General features: G+C 37.2%; 2 protein-coding genes across 2 annotated transcripts; one reads left to right on the forward strand and one right to left on the reverse strand.

Moving 5' to 3' along the window:
- The first annotated feature begins 3,243 nt into the window (after positions 1-3,243).
- LOC134797890 (ejaculatory bulb-specific protein 3-like) lies at positions 3,244-4,873 on the forward strand. The gene is made up of 2 exons (XM_063770239.1): positions 3,244-3,456; positions 4,613-4,873. Exons 1-2 carry the CDS (start codon positions 3,282-3,284, stop codon positions 4,798-4,800), a joined length of 363 nt encoding a protein of 120 aa, XP_063626309.1. The 5' UTR covers positions 3,244-3,281; the 3' UTR covers positions 4,801-4,873.
- Positions 4,874-15,514: 10,641 nt separating this feature from the next.
- LOC134798327 (ejaculatory bulb-specific protein 3-like) lies at positions 15,515-18,290 on the reverse strand. Its single transcript, XM_063770736.1, has 2 exons — positions 18,110-18,290; positions 15,515-16,257 (listed from the first exon to the last, which is right to left on the reverse strand). Exons 1-2 carry the CDS (start codon positions 18,288-18,290, stop codon positions 16,076-16,078), a joined length of 363 nt encoding a protein of 120 aa, XP_063626806.1. The 3' UTR covers positions 15,515-16,075.
- Positions 18,291-18,858: the final 568 nt, after the last annotated feature.

Here is an 18,858-nt window from a genome sequence, read left to right on the forward strand (position 1 = left end):
GAGGTATTTATCAATCGATCTGTTAGCTCCAGTAAAATGCAAAATGTTAAAATTATAGGTAACTACAAAATGGCGGCTATAAGTACATTACATACATCTAACATTAGCAATTAGGTACAATTAATTCATGCGCTTAGGTTTAAATACAAATACCTAAGTAGAATTGATTTAATACATAATTGTAGGCAGCATATAAACTGCGGCATATCATGAACATAAAGTTAAAATGTTGCTTTATTGTACCTACCGTCATTACAGTAATTGCATCATTTTTGTAACGCACGGCTACCTAGGAAATTAAAAATTTAGTCATGGATTGAAATACCTACACTAAGAAGGGTATATCAATACTCGTAGGTATAACACGCATGTGTCATTAATTAATTAACTACTATACCCAAGACCAATGAAAATAGGTTGCTTAGAAACTAAATACAACTACGGTGCCTTAACATACTTAAATACTTTTTCTTCTGTTCCCATTAGTCCTTAATAAGGGCTCCTTTTTAATAAGGACTACTTTTAACACAGCTGAATTCATGAATATGTAATAGGCATGCTGAAATAAGGTGCTGATTTTACCGTGTAAAGGGCACGCTTGGAACGCCGTGCAGAATTCATTATACTTAAGAATAAAAAAATATTTCTCGGGCTTATTGCTATCAACATAATGTTAGGCACTTGTTTCGCTGCTAATCTCCTCGACTTTCTATTATATGCTTAGCGATGTCAATTATTTGCCTTCTCGAAGGTATAAAGGTGACATTCGGGTGACGCCTGCAACAGCGTTACGACACCGATAAATCCAAGATCTCACTGCCCATTTTAACGTTTTAATTGCGACAGTAATGCGGCAACGACAGTGACACAATTTATCAAAGTTTACAGCCAAATTTTCCATATCCCTCTGCCATAACGTTGAAACAGCAACTGCTGCAGTGTTAACGCTTCTGAAGTCGCCATACGACTGTCATCTTTATTTGCGCAAATATGTATGGCTATGCCTCTCTTTAGTTTTTTCTTTATGTAATTAGGTACTTTGAAAATAGATGCAACACGAGTATTATTGTGAATACAGAATTACGCTTGTTTACTTGTAAATATGATTAGGTAAAAGCTAAGAACTAACTAACTAACTAACTAATATGGCTCAGCGATCCAAAGAGGATCTTGGCCTCCGAAACGAGAGCATGCCACTTTTCCCGATTCTGCGCCGTTTCCTGCCAATTATCGGCTTGAAGCTGACGCAGATCCGCTTCCACACTGTCTCCCCAGCGGTATCTGGGCCGACCTACCCAAAAAAAAAAGCTAAGAAATTTGTCTAAATAGTAGTGGACGTCGCTTCTCCATACAAAATTAGTCCCCTTTTTTCCCCTGGGTACTGGACATTATAGACAAAATTTTACACAATTTAGTGTTTAGCTTTCAAAAAATTATTTGGAATTCGTCTTTCAGGAAAATGAGGACTACGTTTGTATGGAGAACTGGTCGTGCCCTTTCCTCTTAAGGGGCCACTGATTAACAGTCCGCCGGACGGTATCGGCCTGTCAGTTGTTCGGAACTGTCAAAATTTTGTTCTAACTGACAGGCCGATACCGTCCGGCGGACTTTTAATCAGTGGGCCCCTTTAATAGTTAAGCCAGATGTCCGAGTGGTCGGTAATGCCCAGTACGTAGAGTTAGACCAAGAAAAGTCTGCAACGATTTTGGTAGCATACGCAGTGCGAGTGTTATTTATACGTCATTATTTCATTGAAGTTTGACGTAAAATAACACTTGCACTGCGAGTGCTATCAGAATCGTTGCAGACTTTTCTTGGTCTAACTCTATCATCTTTAAACTTTCCTACGTCATTTCATTATCAAACGAATTGACAACAGGGTGTCAACTATTGAGCATTAGTATGTCAATCAAACACTGGGATGTTTACCTTACAAGCACATAAACACTTGCCTAAAATTTAAATTCATTCATCATGATTAGGGTTTGCACGACGGATCCGAAATGTATGGGAATATCCGCGGATCCGGATCCAGATCCGGATAATTTCATACATTTCGGATCCGGATTGCAAACCCTAATCATGATAGCGTCAGCTATACCTACCTAGTTATATGTAGGTATTTACTTGGGCTTCATGTGTGATAGCATCAGTAGGTAAAATACATAATTTATAACCGTCAAAACCTACACGTGGGAAACTTGTAACGATTTTAATAACAGATAAGAGAAAAATTCCATGTAAATACATAAGTATTTTGTACCAACCAATTCCTGAAGGTCACCTGTAGGTAATGTTTCAGCAATTCAAATGGCAAAACCAAACCATTATTTCACGATTACGCTACGAACAAAGCAATTTAATAAAATATGGATAAATAATGAATTTCCGCCGTATTTTGGTATAAATAGGCCAAATCGTTGGCAGAATTTGTCGTTTCATCTAAACTCTCCTTGCTGAAACTTCAAAATATTGGTAAGAATATTTGAAATTTAATTATTTCATAATTGTCTCATGCATATAGTATTACTCAAAAGAAAATAAGAGCCACTAACATTTTGATAATTACAAGAAAATTAATTTCATGTTTATTGAAATATGTGAAACTATTGACTACTTATTTATTTTTTATAAGCCTTAATAACAACCAAAGCCTTGTTTTACTGTTATAAAAAATACAGGATATTTTGTGAAAAATACAGAGTGTGTAAAAAGTAAGATAGGTTGGGACTTTGCTATCTTATTCGGCCACCAAAAAACCTAGTGCACACAGATTTTTTAAATTAATATCGAAAAATACTTTGGATTTACCTAATCATAATTACACCTTACAATAAAAATATAGACCTTATACCACTTCTACTTTTTTTAAATCAAGTTGAAACGGGTAACATCTTCAGAGCTCATCAAAATTAATTTTAAAAAGTTCAAGAAATATTATCCGCGACCACAAGATTTTTTTGGAGGTCCGAAAAGATAGTTAACGTTCTAACCTATCTGTCATTTAAATTTGGCAAACGGAGCACCAAACACCCTGTTTTCACGTATGTGCTTTTACGTAACGTTCAAAACACTTAGTGGCCCCTATTTTCTTTTGAGCAGTATTATTCACACCTCTTTCTTGAGGGGTTAATTTAGGTTAACCCGGTTAACATTTTGACTTATGTATTTGTAAAAAAGGGATAAATCATAAATTAACCAATTGAGGTCTGTAAAGTTTTATGAATGAGGGGGTTAATTTATCTGTACCTATCCCTAGGTAGGTACCGAATATCATCACTATGAAACTCCTCGTATTGATCGCCCTCTTCTCCCCGCTGGTGCTCTGCTACGACGCCAAATACGACTCCATCGACGTGGACAAGGTGCTGGCTGACGAGACTCAGTTCACCGCCTACATCAACTGCATGCTTGACAAGGGACCGTGCACGGTGGAACACTCCGCTGATTTCCGAAGTAAGTTTCTAAATATCGTGCCACAATAATCTAACAGATGGCGTTGGGGAGCTAAAATTAATTGCATTCATTAGAAATCTACATCCCGCTTACGGAGTTTCAAATGTCACTAATACTCCTTCTAACTACCTCTCAGTGGACTTCGGTCCCCAGGCATAACACCCGCCTGGAGAGAGTACTCTCTATTGCCCCCTCTCTACCTTCCTTCCTACATATATATTAATGAATAATTATAGTTTTTCCACTGGAGAACGGTACCTACCTTCTCCGTGTTGAACCACTGCTTACTCAATCCTGGACTTCGTCCATCCAAACGCATCGCTCTCTTTGCCCAAATCCACTCCAGAAACAATTTGCTCCAACCAGGTTGTTGATTCTATATTGGACGTGACCAGCCCACTCCATTTCAGCTCGCTTATGACTACATTTCACCTAGCTCAGCTCACATGTGAATTAGCCTCATGCATGAAGTTTATATATTATTTGAACGAAATATTTTTTACTCGTATTCGGATTCTTGTTGCCATTATATCATGACCTGACTCGCCACTAACTAGCAAATGTCAGTTGCGTTCACACCGAGTGACGTCAACAGTTCTGTCGACTTCGCGCCAAAAATTATGAGCGTTTCAACAGCTCAAAATTTTTCAACATTTTAAATATTTTTTAATAATATTATGGGAAGGTTTATAAATGTATTATTTTTTCCGGTGTTTAAACGATATAAATAATGATAAAAAAAAGTCATGCATGAGGCTAATTGTTAGCACGTTTAGTCGTTTAATCAAAAACCATCTTGCGATATTAATATAATTTTTGGATTCCTCAGTATTCCAGTTTAAGGCATACTTTTACCTTGTTTGTGAGAATGTCGAGAATACTAAACTTCTCCTTAACAGTTGAAAGTTGAAAGGTAGACCTATTACATATTTTCAAAGGCGTTTAAACTCTAGAAATATATATATTGTGTACATGTATTAAACGGGAAACTATTGTATAGATACACAGAGAATATATGTATTGTATAATTTCTAGTTTAATAAAAGGTACTAGATTAACTAGGTTAGCCGGAATCCACAATTAACTCTTAATTGATCCTTTGTTTTTATCCAATTAATGTCTCGAAACATTTTCTATTATTTCATATAATTTTCAGAGCTGCTTCCTGAAGTAGTCGCAACCGCCTGTGAGAAATGCTCAGATCTTCAGAAGGCGAACATGAGGAAGTCAGTCAAAGCTCTGCAGGAGAGGAAACCGACCGATTTCGTAGAGTTCAGGGCGAAGTACGACCCTAAGGGAGAATATGAACAGAAATTCGCCGCTTTTATAATGGAGACCAAGTAAACTCAAAACCATAATGCATTATCTGCTATCTTCCTTAAGAACACTGCAAAGACTTATGGCTCTTGAATAAACCCTGCGACTAACAGTAAGTAAGAGCTCTTTAAAAGATAAATGTAGGCTCTAAATGGTCGGCAATGCACGTGTGATAACTCTGAAGGTGCAGAAACCAAGCAAGCAAGGTGCAAGCTTAATGTCTATGGACTTTAAGCTACGTTAAAGCGGGATTTACATTACGAAATTGGTGGCATGAAATTGATTTCGTGACACTAGTTTTATCAATAGTTTCACGTGTAATTAATTTTTTTTCGTAACGCATGCATTAATTTCATGAAAACAAATCAATTTCGTGCCCTGCGCAATTTTTTGGTGAAATTAGTGTCATGCAACTAATTTCGTAGTGTAAATGCGACGTGAAAACTTAGTGTCGCGAAAGTGTCTGCGCTGTGCGGAAGTGTAGCTTCGATGCTGATGGAGCCATTGGTCACTGCGATACTGTGAATTTCACGAAATTACTTTCGCATGTATCGAAACTATTTGCGTGAACTGATTTCAACATGCATGACACTAATTTCGTAATGTAAATCCCGCTTAAGAGCCACAATTCGATGAGCTAAAATATCATGCATTTCTGTCTAGTAACTACATTACGAGTATAGTAGAATGCAATCAAGGTGCAAGATGCCTGTGTCAAAAAAGGAAGAGGCGGACATGCGTATTTCAATCCCAAAGATCCTGGTCACTTTTCAAAATGCTAAAAGTGAACAGAAAACGACTTCTGCTATTCCATCGGACTACCATACCTTTTTAACATACCTTCGCGTGAACTAATGTGGAGCTAAAGTATATTGGTGATAATAATTAAGTATTACTTTTTAATTAATGATGATTATGGATTATGATCTTTGCAAATAAATATTTTAATCATAACGTTCACGTTTTATTAATTGACCGAAGCGTAGCGAAGGTCTACGTTTTGACTCGGGCATTTTACTTTTGTATGTCCGGATGTTCTCCTCTACAGGTCACAATTCTCAACTAATTCTCGTGAAATTCTGTGACCAGATTCAATGGTTTAATAAAAAAAAATTGTCGATTCGGTTTTTGCAAATTTTTAAAAATGGCGGAGTTGTGATACCTCTCTCCTAAACACTTCGCCAAGTGGGTCGCCATTTTGTAGAAATAAGTACATACCCTGCGATCATATATACCTAATTCTTTTTTTTTAATATTTTCATTCAAGAGGCGCAAAACATGAGCGATAGTCAGCTATCACCAAAATCTTTTCATAAAATTCACGGAAAAATGGATCATTTTTAGGGTTCCGTACCCAAAGGGTAAAAACGGGACCTTATTACTAAGACTCCACTGTCCGTCTGTCCGTCTTTCTGTCACCTGGGGGCCGATTTTTGAATCCCGATCGCTCGATTTCGGCTCTCGAAAATCGGTGGAAAACGGAGAAATAATCTCTAATTAGAGCACCGTACAAAACTTTGTTCACGGTGCTCTTATGGGATCACTTCGGTCTTGTTTTTGAAATACGAGCGATAGAAATTGGGAATCGAGTGGTATTGACCACTCGTTTTCAATTCTATCAGTAGAATTTAAATGCCTAGTAGTGTAGAAATTATTGCACGAAATACACGAAATCGAGGGGTCGAAATTCAAAAATTGGGCCCCTGGCTGTATCTCATGAACCGTGATAGCTAGACAGTTGAAATTTTCACAGATGATGTATTTCTGTTGCCGCTATAATAAATACTAAAAACCGGGCAAGTGCGAGTCGGACTCGCGCACAAAGGGTTCCGTACCATAATGCAAAAAACGGTCACCCATCCAAGTACTGACCCCGCCCGACGTTGCTTAACTTCGGTCAAAAATCACGTTTGTTGTATGGGAGGCCCACTTAAATCTTTATTTTATTCTGTTTTTAGTATTTGTTGTTATAGCGGCAACAGAAATATATCATCTGTGAAAATTTCAACTGTCTATTAGCTATCACGGTTCGTGAGATACAGCCTGGTGACAGACGGACGGACGGACGGACGGACGGACGGACGGGCGGACGGACGGACGGACAGAGGAGTCTTAGTAATAGGGTCCCGTTTTACCCTTTGGGTACGGAACCCTCGGTGGGGGAGTCCGACTCGCAATTGTCCGGTTTTATACATTGATGAGAACACTATCGTATCCCTTATTGCGCGTTCGTTTACAGCCAAATACCGTAAACCTTAAGAGCCCATCAACGTGCACACTAGCGCCACAGCTAAATAATCGTGATTATTTAAATTTAACGAAAGATATTGAAAAAAGGGGGCCGCTACGTACTGTATTGTGTATTTAAGTACCTTTTGAATACATCAAACTAGTTTTTATGTTGCTGGTTTCGTCAATCTAGGAACTCAAAACAAAAACGGCCGTTTTAACTTTGGACGCATAGATTGACGAATCCAGCAATATAAAAACTAGTTTGATGCATTCAAAAGGTACTTAAGTACACAATACAGTACGTAGCGGCCCCCTTTTTTCAATATCATTCGTTAAATTTAAATAATTACGCTTATTTAGCTGTGGCGCTAGTGTGCACGTTGATGGGCTCTTAAATTGGCAAAGGTGAAGCACACAGTGACCGCCTGTTGCATTTTTTTTCCTAAAAATAATCATTAGCAGGAGGACTAGCAGGGCCGTCTTTGTCCGTCGCCGCCCTTGGGCACATAAGAATTTGGGGCCCTTTTGAAAATTAAAGAAAGCGAATTAAACTAACATTTTTCTACTATGATCTTCTATTTATTATGGGTAGTCAAATACACTGTTATTGTCTGTCCTTCGGGGCCCCCTGAGGATGGGGGCCCTGAGCACGGGCCCCTTGTGCCCTTATGTTGAAGACGGTACTGGCAGTCACCCTATTGCTTACTTATTAATTTCACTAAGCATTGTATATTCTGGGTTCATACACACTGACGATGGTCGATGGATGGTTATATAACTGTTACATGGTGACTTTGACCTTGATACTGGTTATAATTCGGTTACTTACATTTAAATATTTATTACGAGATGCTAAGTGGGTTACGACAGCCATTTGTTCAAGTTCCTTTGAATATTGCATATTTAATGGGCAATTTTCCTCTTAGTAGTGGAAAAACCGGTTCTATTTTATTTTCCTCTGAATTTCTGTCAAATCTAACATCTATTTCGTAGGGTGCTATAGCTATACATAAGTACAGATATCTGTCACAATTTTACGCGTCCTAAGACGTTTGTATGTATTTAAAATATTTAAAATATTTGTGCCAAAAGTATTTTAATACAACACGTGAAAACTATTCATTTAAAAATATTGCCGTTTTGGGCCGGTTTTTGTCCTATTTGTATAATTAAGTAGGTTACTAGTTTATATTTGCTTGTTTTTGTGGCCAGGGGCCTCTGATATTACCAGATAATTAATATTACTTTGTTCCACGACTATTTACACGTGTCTTGGTTGAACTTTTAAAAGTCTAAAAAATATTTAATTTTATCGTTTCGCACATTCATGCCGCAGTATATTTAAACCAGACGACAGTTACTAATTATATGTAAGTATATTAATACGATAAAATCATACAGTTACAGTACCTAAGCTTAGCACGAGTTTACCGCGACAGCATCTAAGGGCGCTTCGAATACAATTAATCTACAAATTATATCGCGGTGCCTAGACTCCTAAAGTATTTTGTCACAAGAGTTGTTAGCAACAACACCTTTCAAGTAGTAATGATAACTACAAAATATGTATCATTTAATGATTGCTATTATCTGTCTTTAAAAGTTACATCTATGAAATAGTTACCAAGTACGCGTCTACGTCTAAATATTTATCCATCCAACCAGTTTGACTTCAACACCTAAAGGATATTGCTAATGGATGGGCAAACACACAAACTTCTCACTTCAGCTTGATTATTACTTGTCAACAGGCTACACTGACAAACACCGTGATATGCAATAACAAATTATTTATTTAATCATACGTTTGTCTACCTACTACCTACTAGCGTGGTATGGGCATGTAATGAGGAGAGATGAATCCCATATACGCAAAAGAATGTTAGGTTTATTGATGGACGAAGAGCAGATGGTAGACCCAAAAAACGATGGATGGACTGTAGGAAAGAGGATATGAGAAAGAAAGGAGTGAGTGCCGTGGTGACGAAAGACAGAGGAGAATGGAAGAGAAAAACATATTTTGTTGTGCCGGATATGGTGAAAAACATGTTGTGATATGTGCGATAAGGACAGGAAGAAGAAGATCTTTGTCTACCTACTTTTAACCATATTTAAACATATCAAATTAGCAATTTGTTTTGAAACCTTTTAAAACAAGTTTCTGCTATGACGTTGGTAAGGTAAAAACAATTCGTGACGTTAAAGTTAGTCATCAAATTGCCTCCTCTTCATGACTTATATCAAAGACATATGTAACTTCGTATAAGATGAATAAAGTCTAAGGAAAAAACGTGCCTCGGAGATCAAGAAAAAGTCATCCTCGGATAGATGGCGCACACACCTTTAACCTATGCTCGGCTAGATGGCGTGACGACACCGTTTCATATTTAACAATTTTAACACATAGATATCAGTGAATGAACATGGGTCATAATGATATAAAAATAATAAAATCATTTATCCATATACATACATTTCATTGATAATTTTATACGTTTTCATTTTTAGTTTTAGTCATGTGTCGATAGATGGCAGTAAATTTACTGTGACTACAAAATTTACTATGACAGGACCCCTCTATTCTATCTATTCTCTTTGCTTATATTTATTTAAAAATGGCTACAAATATAATGACCACCAAAAAATACTTTGGTACCCTAAATAAAAAAATCATGCTTACCAAAAAAAATTACTGAACACCAAAAAAATAAGGCCTAAAAATACAAAAGTACCACCACTTTAATTACGACTGCACTTCAAATTGTATTCAAATACCAAATATATTGAATGATCACCAAAAATCATTAATGATCACCAAATCTTGAAGACCAAATTAATGCGATATTTTCACCTAAATAAACCACTATGATTACCAAAAAATGTATACATATTACCAAATAAAGTAAACTGATGCCAAAATTACTAGCCCCTCCCGCTCAACCCCCCGTAGCCCGCACCGCATACCTACCTAACCTAATCTACTTTTCTAGTAGCATTTCGTTATGCTACTAGAAAAGTAAGTTAAACTGCTATCAGTTACGTGGGTTAGGTTAGGTTGGCACTGCGACCCTTACAGAAACGAAATGGTACTAGATAAAAACTTTTTACAAAAAAAAGCAAACAGACTTCAAAAAGGATGAAATAAAATATTATCCTTTTTGAAGTCTATGCGTTACCAACTGATATGTTTGAAGTCGGTGCCAAGTCAAATTTTGAAGCATACCATGATTTTGGTGCGATTCGATAAGGATGTACCTACGTTGGATTGCCTTACACGACGACAATGAACGTACTTTCTGTAGGTACAGTCGACGTTAAAAATATGTTTACACTTTTCGCCTTATTACAAAGGAGTAAGGTGCAAAAGTGTAAACATATCTTTGACGTAGATTGTATCTAAGAACACACCTCAGAACACACGATCAAACCTTCTTGGCGCAGTTTGTACCATGTTTGTCGGCACATTAGTGGAAATCCAATGCATTTTTTTTCCGTCGTATTTTTTAAAGAGCATTTCTTACTAATGCTCCAACAGTCTATAGCACGCAAGTGTGAGATTGGGACTGAGTAATTTCCCGTCCCTTATCCAGAGGACTACATTTCAAAATATAAAACAATTCAAGAAATTTACCTTCTTGCCAAATTTCACCTAAAGCGGTTCAGTTGTTTAGCCATGAAAAGGCGACAAAGAGGCAGACAGAATTACTTACACATTTGTAATAGTTATTAGTACAGTTCTAATGGGATTTATAGCCATAAAGCTGATTATTTTTGACTGGTATTGTTACTACTTGGCTTGGCACCGACTTCAAACATATCAGTTGGTAACGCATAGACTTCAAAAAGGATAATATTTTATTTCATCCTTTTTGAAGTCGGTTTGCTTTTTTTTGTAAAAAGTTTTTATTTTTCCATTTTTAGTTTTAACGCATTTTTAAGAGCGCGACGCATGAATGAAAAACAAGATCATGTTTAACACTAAATTCGTGTACCTACCTATTTCTTTAATAAATATGTAATCAGGAATTTTCTCGAGTCCGTCTGGGAAATTATAATTCCTGTCACTACTACACTAAATCCATCCTCCGCCCCGCCACTGACCCAATCCCTCAACGCCCCGATCACTCAACCTCACAGCGCATCAACCCCTGATCCAGGAACCCCTCGACCCTGAACCAGAAATTTTCTCGAGTCCGTCTAGGAAATTATAATTCCTGTCAACTAAATCCATCCGCCCGCCCCGCCACTGACCCAATCCCTCTGCCCCCCGATCACTCAACCTCACAGCACATCAACCCCTGATCCAGGAACCCCTCGATCCTGAACCAGCAACTCTTCAACCGCCATTCCCCGACCCCTTAATCCCTGACCCCTTGACTCCTAACCCTAATCCCCGATCAGTAGCCTTACCAGCTTACCACGAGTTTGACATTGATATATTCGCTAGCATGTTTGTAACTTACTTCCTATGCATCTCGCTCGTACTAACCTTAGTGTGAGCGAGATGCATAAAAAGTTACATTTAGATGCATAAGACGTTAGCGAATGTGTCAATGTCAAACTCGTGGTAAGGCTACAGTTGCAGTACATCAAATTGGTGGTTTTCGGAAGCAATTGCTCGAGTTACTTTAGAAAACCCCGAAATCACTTAACACGTGCCTTTAAAAATTGAGGAGTTCCCTCAATTCCTCATGGATTCCATCATCAGACCAGAACCAAAAATAATACGGAAACACCTTGGAGGTAACTTCTTCCAAACAAAAAAAGAATTACTCAAATCGGATCACAGGTGCCGGAGTAATCGCTGAACATACTTAAATTTAAAGAAATCATCATCATTATCATCAAAATAATCATCATCATCAGGTCTACTTCATCAAATTGGTGGTTTCGGGAGAAAATGCTCGAGTTGCTTAAGAAAACGCCCAAAACACCATGCATGTGCCTTTAAAAATTGAGGAGTTCCCTCAATTCCTCATGGATCCCATCATCAGAACAGAACCAAATTAAAATGGGACCAACTCGGAGGTAGCTCCTTTCAAACAAAAAAAGAATTACTCAAATCGGACTACGGATGTCGGAGTAATCGGTGAACGTACATAGAAAAAAAAAATAAATAAATAGCCACAACCGAATACAGAACCTCCTCCTTCCATGAAATTGAAGTCGGTTAAAAAGTAGGTTAGGTTAAGTTTCAACTGCTACCCATACAGATACGAAACGCTACTAGAAAAGTGAGTTAGGTTTGAACTGCGACCCTTACAGAAAAGAAATGCTACTAGAAAAGTGGGTTAGGTTAGGTTTGAACTGCGACCCATACAGAAACGAAATGCTACTAGAAAAGTGGGTTAGGTTAGGTTTGAACTGCGACCCTTGCAGAAAAGAAATGCTACTAGAAAAGTGGGTTAGGTTAGGTTTGAACTGCGACCCTTACAGAAACAAAATGCTACTAGAAAAGTGGGTTAGGTTAGGTTAGAACTGCGACTGTTACAGAAATAAAATGCTACTAGAAAAAGGTGACGAAGTGGATTAATTAATTTAATAGGATAACGATATATTAAATGTTAGAAAGTATAATCAGTTTTTCCCAGCAGCAAAAAACCCTACCAATATTAACTTACGCCCTAGAGATAGAATTCCTATGCCTCCATCTAAACTAAAAATGCACGCCTCTAGCCCACATGCAATGTGTATAAAAGTGTACAATAAGCTTCCAAAAACAATTAGAGACGAAGAAAAAGATACTCTATTTAACAGAAAAATAACTAAATATTTATTAGACAGCTGTTTTTACTCAGTGCAAGAGTTCTTAGATAGTTAATTATAGTAATAGTATTTAATATAGTAGTTTAGTTTAGATATCGCAACTTAAAAAAAAAAAATTGTAACTGTTTAAAAGATGTATATATATATGAATATAATATGATGCATGATCGTATGGTTATTTAAAAAAAATGTATTAGAGATAGCCTTAAGCAATAGTTATTAAGTTAGATTTAAGTTATATTGCAGTGCCCTACAGGGTTTCATAGCTGAACCAATACAATGTACCAACCTGTATAACCTATGAAAGCAATAAATACACTGATTACTGGTTACTGAATGTTTGCACATTTTTAATTAAAATGTGGTTACAATTTTTGTGATCATTTACTATTTTTGCGTTTACAATAATTATTTTGGAGCCATTTGCTTTAATAGGATAGCAAGAATTAAAAATTTGGTTATCATTTTACATTAAAATGGAGTTCTAATTTTGGTGGTCATTTACTATTTTTGGGTTTACAATGATTATTTTGGTGTCATTTTCTTTAATAGGATAGCAAGATGTAAACATTTGGTTATCATTTCACATTAAAATGGGGTTTGAAATTTGGTAATCATTGACTATTTTTGGGTTAATAATAATTAGTTTGGTGTCATTTCCTTTAAAAGGATAGTAAAATGTAATAAAATTGGTAATCATTTCACATTAAAATGGTGTTATAATTTTGGTGATCATTCATGATTTTAGGGTGGTAAAATAGATTTTTTTGGTATTAAATTTTACTAAATCTGGTGATCAGTTAAATAGCAGCCTTTAAAAATAGCGGAAAAATAAAAGAATTTATCAATATGCCAACTCACGAACTCACTGGTGGGCAAAAGCTTTCCTGGGACAAAGCAAAAGCTTTCAAAGGGGACAATCGTTGATAGGGAACGCCAATTGAGAAACTTAAATCATAAAAATTTCAGCTCTCTAGGCCGAAACTACAAGGGTTACTACAAATACAACGAAACGTGCCGAGCAAAGGCATGCACTGCCTTTTGCCCTTTGTCTCGTCTTAGCGGGGGCACAGCCGTGCCCCCAGATAATGTATGCAAATAGTCACGCGACTTTTCGTAGCGTCTGTGATCGTCATCCCGTTACATAAATATTTCTTTTCGTTTGGCGTTTCTATCATTTCCATACATTATATTTACTTTTATCTTGGCGTTTCGATTCGTGTTCTGCAAACGGTTGTTATTTAGGCTATAGTTCGTTTTTCTAGCATTGCAAAAAGACTACGCAATTTTTACGTGTCTTTTAATTGAAAAACGCTTTTTAAAAATCAATAACTCCTACTTATAAAAGCAAAAGATTGTAAATAATCGTATATTATTCATAATTGTTACATATTTGCCGTGACTTATTTTTCATAAGTGTTTTTCAATCAAAAGACACGTCAAGATTGTTTAACTTTTTTCTAATACTTAAAAACCCGGACAAGTGCGAGTCGGACTCGCCCACCGAGGGTTCCATACTTTTTAGTATTTGTTGTTATAGCGGCAACAGAAATACATCATCTGTGAAAATTTCAACTGTCTAGCTATCACGGTTCGTGAGATACAGCCTGGTGACAGACGGACGGACGGACAGCGGAGTCTTAGTAATAGGGTCCCGTTTTACCCTTTGGGTACGGAACCCTAAAAAACGATCTATAGGCCCCCTAAAGTATTATAATATAGATACCTAGACTATCATGTGTTGCTCTGATCCAACAGTGCCTGCGATCGTGGTTGCCATTTTATTCATCTGTTTTCTTTACTAGCCTCTTACCTAATTTAAGATCATTCCCGATTTAATCAAACAACGGTATGGTGACATATGATGCAGAAAGATTGCGGTGTCAAAGATTATGCCTGGGCATTATACAACCGACCAATGAAACCGTTACGTCATTCGCGTCTGCGTCTGCGCAACGCTTGACACACAAATCGACACGCAATCGCACCAATTACAATTACTGCGTACAGTCAGCTTGGTATTTAGATTACTGTACAGTCACTTGTTATAATATTTTGCACGATGAAGCGTCAAAAAATATCTAGCACAATTAACCTTTCAAGTATTTACGTTGACGTAGGTACTTATAGTAGCAGAGGTCGCATACGAGTACGAGTACTTATATGCTTTCTCATGGTAATCTTACAGGATTCATTCAGGAGTCGAAAAATATAGGTTCTTTGAAATGTAATATTGGACAATAGACAGTGAATATGATACTTAACATAAAAAGGTTGAATGTCTCTAATTATATTAACATCCAAATAACTCTTTTAGATTGTAAGTATGTATACTTGGCTACAAATATTTATAAAATTATAATAAATAGGAGAGGCAGCTAAAACAATCAGTGAGCTTATTTAGTCATCTTTTATGATATTGAGCTGACTGTACTATCTCACTTACTCAGATATGATACACTACAAAACAGTCATATTAGATCATTAGGTAAAGGCAATTTTCGTGTGAAATAACTGTATAGATCAGGTTTCTTGGTGCATTTTGTAGTGTCGACACATAGGTTTAGAGTTTTTTTTTCTACAAGCAGTAGATACCTTAATGTTTGTATTTTTGCTAAGAATCACGCTGCAAATGCTTGCTTTAATCCCACCACGGGCCTGTACATGGCCAATACAGTATGTTAGGCAACCAAACATGGCACGATTATCGGAATTGACGTTTCCAGGAAAATAACCAGCAAAATATGTCGGATATCTTTTATTACAATATCAGTCTATATTGTGAAAATACAATAAATAATGCTTCCACACAGCTACAAATTAATTTGCCAATTTTAGAAAATCATTAAGATTTTGAAAAGTACCTATCGACAACAGATGAGTTATAGGCAACATACGATCTTCTAATGCGAGATTTTAGGTTGAACTCTATTTATTTGGGCTAAGGGCCTAAATTCAATCGTTTTTGGAGATCGTAGCAGCCTTCCTAATCTAAAGGGACCCATAGATTATCAGTTCACCGGACGATATCAGCCTGTCCGTTGTTCGGGACTGTCACCTTTTGCGATTAAAAGGCTCATTTAGACGGTGCGAGAACTCGCATGCGAGTTTCATTACATTGCGGTATTTTAATTGGTCGTCTGTATTGGACGTAACCAATATTGTCCTCAATGTAACTTATGTAACTAAAATTGCATACGAGTTCGCGCGCCGTCTAAATCAGCCCTAACTGACAGGCTGATATCATCCGGCGAACTGGTAATCTTTGGGCCCCTTAACTTAACTTAAGCTTCCATAACTACGTTTAGCTCTCAATGAACTTGTTGAAGTTGGCAATGTGTTTGCCAGTCGGGTCGTTCTTCTTGACGAGCTCGTCCCACTGCCTGGGGTGTCGCGTCTGGATCGCTTTGATCACCTTCTTGATGTTGCCTTTCTGCTTCTCTGTGCATTTTGCGCACGTGGTCTCTACGGCTTCAGGCAGGGTCTCTGGAAAAATAATACAAAATAAATTAAACGATTATTTTATGCCCATCGATTATATGCTAATCCATTAGGAGCTATGAGTACCTAGGACTTCTAAAACTAAATGTACCTTTAGGGCCACTTGCACCATCCTACTAATCCGGGGTTAAGCCGTTAAACCGTTAACCCAGTGCGTGTTAAATTGTACTGGTAACCATGCTAACTCCATGTTTAACCGGTTAACCCTGGGTTAGTCATGGTGCAAGTGGCGCTTACACAAATAAATATACATAGTTAATCAAAAACAGACACGTACTTATACAGATTTCCATCCCTTTGTGTGATGATTTCCGGGATAAACAATATTTTGTACCGAGGTTATAAACATTTTCTAAAACTCTCAATTGAATGGTTTCACACGTACATGTATATGAATGAGAGGTGAAGTGTTTTGAATTTTTGACACCAGAAAAATTATTTAGACTCAAATACTAATATGTGTAATTTTTTTTCGTAATCGTTTAACAACTACAAGCAGAATAAAGTTATTTTCAAAGTTGAGGATGCATCGAAATTACCAGAACTTACTCTACACGGTCAGTTAAACGTATACAAAAATAAAACTACCTCAATAAAGGCAATTTCCACGACATGTTTAAATATATCTCGACATTTCCGTCTCGTACCCTTGACCGGCTCTTGTTATTATTAAGCATACGTTAAGGCTGTGATCGCTCAAACTAGTTTCGTACTTGCAACAAAAAAGCTACAAAAGTAGACGTTAATCTGTTGAGGTAGTCGCAAAATAAAACTATACAGTGGTGGAACGAACCCGATTTAAACGAATTAATAGATTTACATATGTGTCGCTTAACTTCAAACTCGGGTAAATGTATCAACCCTCTTAGGAAATATCTACCCCATTACCTTTTCTTAATACCAAAATCGCATGATCTGACAGATGGATTTGTGATGACCGAGTGTGAAGTTAAGCGACTCATAGGTATGTGATTGCAATTTTTAGGCACCACATGTACGTAACGTACCCTAAATACATTAGGTAGGTAGTGTAAAATTTGTCAATTAGTCGGTTATAATTGTCATTGATCCTGGGTAGGTAGATTTTGTAAAGAAAATGCCTTTCTATGTACCCACAGTTGTAAAGGCTGGTTAGCAATTTGTCGATATTTTGACCCGATTGCTGCATTTTTTCTATGATCATGACGTAAATGAAAAACCGGCCAAGTGCGAGTCGGACTCACGCGACACGAAAGGTTCCGTACCATTATCTATAAAAACGGTCACCCATCCAAGTACTGACCCCGCCCGACGTTGCTTAACTTCGGTCAAAAATCACGTTTGTTGTATGGGAGCCCCACTTAAATCTTTATTTTATTCTGTTTTTAGTATTTGTTGTTACAGCGGCAACAGAAATACATCATCTGTGAAAATTTCAGCTGTCTAGCTATCACAGATCACGAGATACAGCCTGGTGACAGACGGACGGACGGACGGACAGCGGAGTCTTAGTAATAGGGTCCCGTTTTACCCTTTGGGTACGGAACCCTAAAAACAGGAAAAACATGATCAAATAGGTTATACATACATATAGGTATATTAATTTTGTGGCTATTTTGTTACAAGTACGTAACGGTGGAGTGTTAATGCAACTTAAAAAGCAAATACAAATTCTGTATTTTGTTATCAACGTTTGATTTCCAGACAGAAATCCTGTCCACTAAAAATGTATACCAATCTAAAAACATACTTATTATTACTCAGCATCTCATGTCTCTTAAAATATTATTAAACACTGCAAAAAGCGTACCATCGTGTATACGTATAGAATTGAAAAAGCATAAGAAAAACTACTTACTCTTGAAATCCGTGCCTTCAGGTGTGCAGCGGCCCTTATCCAAGAAGCAATTTACATACGACTTCAGTAGTCTGTCGTTTGTGATCAGCGTCTCCACATCGAAATTGTCGTATTTGGAGTTATATTTATCGGCCGCCAACACCGCGACCAGCAGACAAGCAAACACGATACCGCTCTTCATATTGATTCTGCAATTCAAATTGAACGTTCGATTAATCAAAACAGCTCAATTCTATTTTTAAAGGGCGTGCGAGACGATTGAAATACCGAATAACAATGAAATCTGCTCGAATAGAACTCATGGACATATACACGCTCCATGTGTCTTGAATTTTGATTAGTTTGTGATACAAGTTTGATACCAACGACGAATGAAGGGAACCGAACGCGGAAAATGAGTACAAAAACGACAGCCAAGCCTGTGGCGAGGCATTTCCTTCACTAAATAGGCAAGTAGGTTGGGTAGATTGCGCTGTGTTCCACTCTAGTTCACAAGGATCACAATATTTCTCAGTAAGATAACATAACCGGCGGTTTGTAAAATGTTCACCCACCTTTTACTCTCAATAGCGTACCCAAAGACTAGCCCAGCAGAAAGCGACAGTGCTTTTATATTGACGACGATAAACCCACTACCTTCACCGGCTTACGGCCCGGCTGGACTAGTAAAAGTTCAATCGATTTTGAACTTTTGTCTTGTACACTTTGGGGTGTGAATTGAACAGCGCATTCAAGCAATGGGACCTTTG

Source organism: Cydia splendana, chromosome 16 (genome assembly GCF_910591565.1).
Source record: "Cydia splendana chromosome 16, ilCydSple1.2, whole genome shotgun sequence".
NCBI classification, from domain to species: Eukaryota; Metazoa; Arthropoda; class Insecta; order Lepidoptera; family Tortricidae; genus Cydia; species Cydia splendana.